General features: G+C 47.5%; 1 protein-coding gene across 1 annotated transcript; it reads right to left on the bottom strand.

Annotated features, from left to right (window-relative positions):
• Positions 1-7,531: 7,531 nt before the first annotated feature.
• LOC135886528 (olfactory receptor 10A4-like) lies at positions 7,532-8,518 on the bottom strand. Its single transcript, XM_065414265.1, has one exon. It carries the CDS (start codon positions 8,516-8,518, stop codon positions 7,532-7,534), a length of 987 nt encoding a protein of 328 aa, XP_065270337.1.
• Positions 8,519-10,354: the final 1,836 nt, after the last annotated feature.

Below are 10,354 nucleotides of genomic sequence, written 5' to 3'. Positions count from 1 at the left end.
TATCTATCTATCTATCTATCTATCTATCTATCTATCTATCTATCTATCTATCTATCTATCTAGGACCAATCATGAAGAATATGATCTTGGAAACTCTAACTCACATGAGTGGTCCGTACACATCTTTGTGTGCCTGTTGAACTCATGAATATCAGAATCTGGACTTCCTGAACACAGGTGAAGAGTCTGGGTGTTGCTATCTCTGGCCATCTGACACATTTTGGAGGAAAATTAGAAGACCAAGCCAAATCTTTAAAAATGCACTGCAGCTCTGCTCCCACTTTAAGGTCTGAAGAACACTGTGTACCATACCTGATCTTTGATTACTCATTGTTTGAGTGTGGATGACTTTGAAAGTCAATACCTTAAATAGTTAATGAGAATAAAATAATTAAAAATGTGCTCTGCTTGAAATTTAGCATTTCCCTTCTCCTTGCTTTCTCCTGAGTGATTTAAAAACTGAAATAAAACATATTCTTCACACTTTCCGTAACATTAAGCCTCATTTAAAATAAGTGTATGTAACCCTTCTGCCCATCTAAGTTGGCAGCAACAAGGGCCGGGTTCTGTATCTAGGGGTTCCGTTTCAATAATGCAATGCAAAACCGGCTCGAGCCCCCACCCAGTGACCTGGGACAATTACATACCACCCCCCTGGGTACCTCTAAGAGGCAATACTTCCCCTCTCGCAAGCACGGACTCTGAGTGTAGCAGAAAATGTTTAATAACATGAGGTAAACGACATCAGCATAAAATTGGAAAAACACCACAAACAGGATTCATAACACAAACAATGAGCAAAACCCACCCCAGCAAATTGGGCTGTGTCCTTTCCCTTTGGTTCTTGAATCCAGCAACCCAAAAATCACCCAGAGTCCCCAAAGTCCAACAACCCCAAAGTCTCTTGGGTCCAGCAACCACCCAAAGTCCCAAAAGTCCAACAACCCCCAAAGTCTCTGTCCCTGGTCAGTGCAGCCCCAGAGTAATGGGGGGGTGGGGGACACGGAGGGTGTTAAGGGGCACCTTACGTGATCCGAGGCCGTCTCTCCGTGGGGTTCCGCCGCAGCCTTCACCACGAGCCAGTCCACTTTCCTGCCATCCCACGAACTGCTCCACTCTACAAGCTGCTCTGCTCCACTGCACTCCGCTCACCGACCTGTGAGCCGTTCCAGCCGTCCCCGCAAACAGCTCCGCTCGCCGTTCCTTGGGCCACTCCAACCGGCCCCGCAAGGCTCCACGCCGCTCACTGCTCCTCCAGTCGTCCCCACAAATTGCTCCACCAGCTGCTGAGCAATATAGCTTCAGGCTCCCCCACTAGCTAACACAGCACTCAGTGATCTCAGCACTTAATAACGTCAGCTCTTTTGTGATTTCAGCTCATAGTATAGTAGGGGAGCCCCAGTGCTGGTGCACCATTGGCCCAAAGTGAATTCAGCTCAGCAGCCTGTAACTAGACTCCTAATGGAATCAAAGTTAGCTCTGACATTCAACAGTGGAGAGAGGAGGTGGTGCAATTGGTGTTTCAAACCCTCAGGGGGGGGCCCATACCATCGGGTACAAATACCTGTCCCCATCCTCTCTCAATTCACTGGGTTTTGTAACCCATGCCCCTTGTCAAGCAAGTGCTACTTAGGTAATGGTGAAGGACTCACTCAGTGCTTCTGTCATACAACAGTTCCACTGGCCTTGATTCACAGAATCAGGGTAACAAAACTTTATTCTTCCTGCCCCAATAACAGAGAAACTGGGGATCCCACACCAGCCAAAGTAACCACTTTCAGTTGCTGTTGTTTCATGCCAGGTGGGTGGGTGTGCCTATGCAAACAAGATCAGCCCCTGGAGTTCTTTTCCACACTCGCCATAATTCACCACCAGATGTCTGTGAGAGTAAAGGATCATCTTTCAGGATAGGTTGTAGATCTCTGATGATGCGCTGGAGAGGTTTTAGTTGGGGGCTGAAGGTGACAGCTAGTGGTGTTCTGTTATTTTCTTTGTTGGCCCTGTCTTGTAGGAGGTGACAGAGCCAGACGAGTATCCAGAAGTCACCTCCTACAAGACAGATCTTGGGAGACAGACCTGTCCTCGCTTACAGACAACCCCCCAACCTAAAGCAAATACTCACCAGCAACCACACATCACTGAACAAAAACACTGACCCAGGAACCTATCCTTGTAACAAAGCCCAATGCCAACTCTGTCCACATATCTATTCAAGTGACATCATCATAGGACCTAATCACATCAGCCATACCATCAGGGGCTCATTCACCTGCACATCTACCAATGTGATATATGCCATCATGTGCCAGCAATGCCCCTCTGCCATGTACATTGGCCAAACCGGACAGTCTCTACGCAAAAGAATTAATGGACACAAATCTGACATCAGGAATCATAATACTCAAAAACCAGTGGGAGAACACTTTAACCTGTCTGGCTATTCTATGACAGACCTGCAGGTGGCTATCTTAAAACAGAAAAACTTCAAAAACAGACTCCAACGAGAGACTGCTGAGCTGGAATTGATATGCAAACTAGACACAATCAACTCAGGATTAAATAAAGACTGGGAATGGCTGAGCCATTACAAACATTGAATCTATCTCCCCTTGTAAGTATTTTCACTCTTGCTTCTTATCAAACTGTCTGTACTGAGCTATCTTGATTATCACTTCAAAAGTTTTTTTTCTCTTACTTAATTGGCCTCTCAGAGTTGGTAAGACAACTCCCACCTGTTCATGCTCTCTGTATGTGTGTATATATATCTCCTCAATATATGTTTCACTCTATATGCATCCGAAGAAGTGGGTTGTAGCCCACGAAAGCTTATGCTCTAATAAATTTGTTAGTCTCTAAGGTGCCACAAGTACTCCTGTTCTTTTTGAGCAGTTTAGTATCATCTGCAAACTTTGCCACCTCACTTTTTACCCCTTTCTCCAGATCATTTATGTCCTCATGTTCTTATGTACTTTGGAAAATTACAGCAACATGATGGAGTTTGGAGTCACATGGGAAAGTCACATGTTCATGCCCAATTTCCCTCAGTCATTGCATAAAGCCATTACATACACTCCAGACAGCATGTTTACATGATAGTCCACTCAGTGTAGATGGGTGTCTCCCATGGTTCATTGTCAACCAAGTGTTTCTTTATGAGTCACTTAACTTGAATAGTTCCTCCAAGATGTGCTGGCTAGCTACCTCATGGGCAGTACCCCAGGATGGGAGCCAACATTTGAAATCCAGGTATAGAGCCAATATGGGGTCGGGGGGTGCCCGGCCCAGAGGGGCTGGGCTCGGAGCTGGGGGTCACGGCTGTGGGGGGATGGGGTCAGGGGTGCCTGGCTCAGAGGGGCTGGGCTCGGAGCTGGGGGTCAGGGCTGTGGGGGGATGGGGTCGGGGGGTGCCTGGCTCAGAGAGGCTGGGCTTGGAGCTGGGGGTCAGGGCTGTGGGGGGATGGGGTCGGGGGGTGCCTAGCTCAGAGGGGCTTACCATGCCGCTTACCCCTGCCTCCCAGAGCCTCAGGGAGCCGTGTCCAGGAGCTCCTGCCGCTCGGTCCGCCAGAGCCCGCAGCTCCGCCCCATTACCACACGGCTCCGAGCGGGAGGACCTCAGGCCCCGCCCGAGCCGCAGCGCTGTCCAGGGCTGCTCCTGGAGGCGGCGCGCTGCGGCGCCGGGGGCTGGGGGAAGGCGGAGGCGGGGGTAGCCTCCGACATTCTCGTGGGGTCCCCTGCGGGGCACGGCCCCCCCCCACCTCTGGGCGGCCCTGCCTACATAGAGTTTCACCCCTCTGTGACGCTAACTCATATAGAAAAGCAGGAGACCCACCTTTCCGCTAGATGGCAGTAAAGAGACATCCTCTGTTTTCACTTGCAGGTGGTGAGAATTCATGAAGACAGAAATAGAAACCAGTGAAGAGTGATCGCTCCGTGGAAACGTGTCTGCACACAGGTGTGAACCGATTTAAATTCTGACGGTTTAATTCAGGCCGTGTAAATTCTCCCTGCTGACTTTCTTGTCCCATCTTTCCGCTAAAAGTAAACAGGGTGACTGTGTGCAACACACACACCATGATCTTCTGTCCCTGTAGGGAAGAGTTTGGCCTCCCACAATCAAAGCGCAGGGGGTTTAGTAACCCTATACAAATTTTAAAAGCTCTCTGCCATGGTCTCCCCGTCACCAGTCACATTCATCCTCACACCCAACCCCGTGTCCTTCCCTCCAGCGCAGCTAATAAGGATACAGGAGCCCGGACACCCCCAAACCAGGGCTCATTCACTCCAGCAATACACACACACAACTCTTCCCTGGTCTGGAGAGTGTCTGTTCCCTTTCCAGCTGGGAATATTGATTGACTTTCCAGCCATTGCTTTTTTCTCTCTCCCTCTCTATCGATCTCTCTTAAGGGCGCCAACTACCATGTTACCCGAGCGCCTTACAATCTGTACTGAGCCTCACAGCACTTCTAGGAGGCTGGTAAGTCCGTATTGGGAATTGAGGCAGGGACACACTGTGATCATGTATTTTTCTATCTTAGGTAATTTTATGGCTCCCATCACCACAGTATCTGAGCCTCACACTCTTTTCCACACTCGCCATAATTCACCACCAGATGTCAGGGTAGAGCTCATCCTGACTCTGCTTACATGTAGGCTACATTTGAAGATATTAGGTCTTAATGAAGATAAATTTTTAAGAAAAGTTGTGTCTAATCATTCGATTAAAAATAAATTAGACACATGGCCAAGTGAATATCTCAGGTCACTTTTAAATGGGACTCTGGTGACATCAGAGGTAAATCAACCAATCCCCATCCCCTGCTAATTTGCATGTGGCTGTTCTGGTACCTGAAATGACTGAACAAGGGAAGGTCAATGTGCAGGTGGGCCAAGAGTTCTCGTTGATGCCTTGGCCCCCCAGGAGTGTTGTTGGCCACTAGCTACCTGCTCCTGTACTTCATCGGAGGGGTGGTGTGTCTCTCCTCCGCTGACCCCGGACCAGCCAACGGAAGGGTTTCTGACTCAGGAAGGAGCAGTTCCCTCCTCTCTGCTCCCCCCGGCTCCCTGGCAGCTGGCGTTTGTTGCTGGCCAAGTCACTGGGGCTGGAAACTAACGTTCTACCATTCCCTGATGCTTCCCGCCCACAGCCTGACAAATTTGTCCACATCGTCCTTAAAGTGCGGTGCCCAAATCTGGACACAATACTTGTCACCACGGAGCCCTGGGGAGTCAGACCGCCTGGTTGGAGTGAGAATCCCTCACTTATGCTGGTGTAAATTACAAGTAACTCCAGTGAAGTCATCACAGTGACACTGGGGTAAAACTGCAATAAGTGAGAGGAGAACCAGACCCGGTGTGTGTGTGTGTGTGGGGGGGAGGGATTGTTTCTTCCTCACCTCATGGGCAATTGCCTCACACTGTGCGGGTTCATTACCTGGGTAATTGCTTAAAGGGTCTGGTTCTCCTCCCATTTACACTACTGTTGCACTGATTCTGTCCATGTTAGCACCAATGTAATTCTACTGACTGGAAAGGAAGCCACTCATATGCCACTATCTTTAGATTTATCTCCAGGTACCCTGCTGCCACCTATCATAATATTTACAGACAGCCTCATACAAGTGGGAGCAAATCAAAACTGTCCCTGTGACTTTACACTGCGTTAGACCCACTAAAGTCAAAGCCATTAAACAGGAAGGTGATGTATCATGGTCAGTAAATGCAAAGTCCAGTCTGAATCTTAATGTATTAATCTTCACATGGTCACTGGGGGGGGGTAGCTGTGATGAGCCCCGTTTTGAAGAAAGGGAAGGTTATTAAGCTTTCTCATTTCTAGGAACACATGAGAGAGTGAATGACAACCTCACACAGAAACAAAGAGTGAGAGTCTGTGCTAAATAATATACAAACAAAACTCATGGTGACAAACAAGCCCATGTTCACTGGTGTTGCCATCCCAGCAGAGAGAAAAAGGAAGTGAAGGGGTGAAGTATGAAGAACTCTGCCATGAAGTGGAATGATTGTGGAAAATGAACAAAGTGATTATTGGAGCATTTGGGTATGAAGGAGCTGCTCATGAACACAGGAGGAGTGCAAGGCATCATGACCAATGACCTCCACAAGACAGAGCTCTTGGACACTATGAGAATTTTAAGGAGAGTCAAAGGAGAATGAGTGCAGATGAGCAGTTAAAATGCAGGAATTCTGCAGAGGGTTTAACAAAATTCCGAACTACCCAAACCTATGGAGCTCATTTGTGGTCAGCATTTATTGGTGATTCATGGGGATACATTTTAGACACTAGCTTTCTCTTTTTTAAGCTTAAAGAACTTGTATGTTGTGAAGGCTATTTGTTTAAGAAAATCCCCGTGATGGAATACTGAAGGATAATAAGAATAAGAAAAATAAACTTTAAATTGAAACATTATCATTATTATTATTATTACATTTTAACATAACATCTTCTGATTACTACATCATTTAAACCACCATTAGTAGTGTAAAAACTCACTACATTTTCCTAGAGAATTAATCTGAGATAGAGAGAGAGAGATCAGTCCCAAGTTTTATTGACACATGCTTCTGTTGTAACCTCAGTGGATTCCAAGACTGGAGAGATAAAGAGCAATTAGGGTAACCTTAAAAAGCCACCATATATTGTTTTTAAATTAACCATACAGACAAGTGAATATCAGTCTTCAACATGTATTGAAAGATGCTGCTGATACAACCCCTGTGAAAGACAACTTCTGAGAGATAATGAAATCCACCCCTCTGTGAAGGGTCTACACCAGGGATCGGCAACCTTTGGCACACGGCTTGCCAGGGTAAGCACCCTGGTGGGCCGGGCCGATTTGTTTACCTGCCGCGTCAGCAGGTTCAGCAGATCATGGCTCCCACTGGCTGCGGTTCGCCGCTCCAGGCCAATGTGGGTGGCGGGAAGCGGCGGCCAGCACATCCCTCGTCCCACGCTGCTTCCCGCCACCCCCATTGGCCTGGAGTGGTGAACCGCAGCCAGTGGGAGCCTCGATCAGCCGAACCTGCCGATGCAGCAGGTAAACAAACCGGCCCGGCCCACCAGGGTGCTTACCCTGGTGAGCTGCGTGCCAAAGGTTGCCGATCCCTGGTCTACACAAAGGCTACAGGCCACTTCTTTTACACTTCACTGCTAAAAAGAGGGTCTTGGTGTGGAAATGAGTGACACATATGCCTTAGATAGACCCTCCGCACTGTGGGGAAATTCATCATTTCCAACCCCCTGCTTCTACCATTGATGTCAGTGGGTAATAAATGCAGTTGAGTTCAGTAGGAACTGGATGGGTTCTGCCCCATTGGCTCCATTTCCCCAGGCAGATCTAGGGGATTGCTTGGCCCACCTCCCCTTATTCATACAGGTAGCTCTTCCTGACAGCAGGTGTCCCGTGGTATTTAACGGAACTGCTTTAGTGGGTAAGGGCTGCCTGGACGAACTGTGGTTCACAGCACCACGAGATGAGTTCCCATTATCTTGACTTTATTGCAACGTACAATAACTACATACAAAATAGTTTGCTATTTGTTCTGAAATTCACAGCCTCACTAGCAGCGTTCCTCAGAGCCTCCTTCACCTCTCTGTTTCTCAGGCTGTAGATGAGCGGATTGGCCAGAGGAGTCAGGACTGTGTAGAAGAGAGACAGCGCTTTGTGCAGATATCTCAGCGTGTCGGTGTCTGGCAGCAGATAGACAATGATCAGGGTCCCATAGTAGAGTGTCACCACAATGAGGTGGGAGGAGCAGGTGGAAAAGGCCTTTTGCCTCCCGGCGGTGGATGGGATTCTGTGGATGGTGGTGATGATGCACACATAGGATGCCAGGGTTAATAGGAAGGGAGGCAGTGTTAATATGGAGGATAACAGAAAGGTCACAAGAACCATCAGGCGGGTGTCACTGCAGGACAGTTTTACTAACGGGGTGAAATCACAAAAGAAATGGTCAATTTCATCAGGGCCACAAAAAGTCATTTGTGATATCCAACATGCCGTGACGGTGCAAGCCACAAACCCACTTACCCAAGACCCAGCTGCCAGTCGGAAGCAGACGCTGCCATTCATAAGGGCTGCATAATGCAGTGGTTTGCATATCGCTAAATACCGATCATAAGACATCGCTGATAAGAGACAACATTCTACAGCTACCAGGGAACCAAAGAAATCAAATTGTGCTACACAGCCAGGGACAGAAATGGTTCTGTCCCCAGTCAGGAGACTGGCCAGCATCCTGGGCAGGATGGTGGAGCTGTAGCAGGTCTCCAAGCAGGACAAGTTTCCCAGGAAGAGGTACATGGGGGTGTGAAGATGTTGATCAGCCACAACTAGCGCAACGATGAGGATGTTCCCTGCCACGGTCACAATGTAGATCACCAGGAACATCAGGAAGAGAGGAGTCTGCAGTTCAGGGAGATCCCCGAATCCCAGCAGGATGAATTCTGTGATAGACGTTTGATTTCTCCAGTCTCCAGTCCATCTCTCCATGTCTGCCATGGGCTCTATCAAGACATATAATTAAATAAATATAACCTATGGAATATGACATGAAAAAGGCAATTTGGGGTTTTGTGGTGTCATTGTAATTTTGTTGAGGTTTAAATGCAGCCATGGATGAGTTTTTCCAGGATCTCTGCTTTTCCAGGTGTCAAGGTTCCTTCCCCACTCTGAACTTTAGGGTACAGATGTAGGGACCTGCATGAAAACTTCTAAGCTTCTCTACCAGCTTAGATCTGCTTTTGCTGCCACCACCCAAATGATTTATGAGTTATTTGGGAAACTCTGTCTTTCCCCCCAAAACCTTTCCCTCCCTGGATAGCCTTGGGAGACTCTTCCACCAATTCCCTGGTGAACACCGATCCAAACCCCTTGGATCTTAAAACAAGGAAAAATCAATCAGGTTCTTAAAAAGAAGGCTTTTAATTAAAGAAAGAAAGGTAAAAATCATCTCTGTAAAATCAGGATGGAAAATAACTTTACAGGGTAATCAGATTCAAAGAGCCCAGAGGAACCCCCTCTAGCCTTAAGTTCAAAGCTACAGCAAACAGAGATAAACACTCTAGCAAAAGGTACATTTACAAGTTGAGAAAACAAAGATAAAACTAACGCGCCTTGTCTGGCTGTACTTACAAGTTTGAAATATGAGAGACTTGTTTAGAAAGTTTTGGAGAGCATGGATTGATGTCTGGTCCCTCTTAGTCCCAAGAGCGAACACCCACCAAAACAAAGAGCAGAAACAAAAGCCTTCCCCCCCCCAAGATTTGAAAGTATCTTGTCCCCTTATTGGTCCTTTGGGTCAGGTGTCAGCCAGGTTACCTGAGCTTCTTAACCCTTTACAGGCAAAAGGACTTTGGAGTCTCTGGCCAGGAGGGATTCCACAGTATTGTACACAGGAGGGCTGTTACCCTTCCCTTTATAGTTATGACACCAGGCATCTGACCTTTGTCCTGCCAAAACCATCAACATAGATACTGTAACCCCGAACCTCTAGCCGGGCTGGTACCTTGATTCTCCGCTGTTATGCTGTCTACTCCTGTGTAGTCTAGTGTTGTGGGTGAAATCTGGGAGTCACAAAAGCGGGGTTTGATTCCTGACTCAATGTGACCGTGAGAAAGCCATGTAGCTCTGTACCTCAGTTTCTGCAGCTGTAAAATGAGAACATTGGTGTCTTGTAAAGTGGCTTGTCATGTACTAATAAACATACATATTTAATGTCTTCCCAATGCTCTGAGACCATTGACAGCTTTCTGTACACACTCACGAGTAAAGGCAAACACATCTCCTTGACACACGGAGAGCTGATTGTTATACCAGTGTCTATGTTAGTAAAGAGCAGTATACAAGTGTTTAGTTAACCATTACTGTATTAGTTTTAGTGCTTGCTTATTCCTTCTTCAGATCTGTGAGAAAAAAAAATTGTTGTACTCGGCTCAAACTGTAAACTCATATACAATAGGTTTTCTTTTATCTTCTGGAACTGAGAAAGCGCTCTGAGAAACGAATAAATGAATATGCAGAGATAGATAGATACACAGATAAGCCAGACAAAGTGTGTGTGTGTGTGTGGGGGGGGGTGTTTGAAGTGACTTGCCTCCAAACTTTAATTAACAATAATCTAGAGCAGTGGTTCTCAAACTAGGGCCACCGCTCATTCAGGGAAAGCCCCTGGTGGGCCGGGCCGGTTTATTTACCTGCTTCCCGCAGCCCCCATTGACCTGGAGCGGAGAACCACGGCCAGTGGGAGCCGCGATCGGCCGAACCTGCGGACGCAGCAGGTAAACAAACTGGCCCCGCCCACCAGGAGCTTTCCCTGAACAAGCGGCAGCCCTAGTT

This window comes from Emys orbicularis, chromosome 12 (genome assembly GCF_028017835.1).
Source record: "Emys orbicularis isolate rEmyOrb1 chromosome 12, rEmyOrb1.hap1, whole genome shotgun sequence".
Classification (NCBI taxonomy): Eukaryota; Metazoa; Chordata; order Testudines; family Emydidae; genus Emys; species Emys orbicularis.
Note: the sequence above shows the minus strand (reverse complement) of the source record. Positions and strands in the feature narration are given on the sequence as shown.

What these genes read in the sequence shown, in the direction of transcription:
- LOC135886528 (XM_065414265.1), bottom strand. Translation starts at nt 8,518, where the DNA reads ATGGCAGACATGGAGAGATGGACTGGAGACTGGAGAAATCAAACGTCT.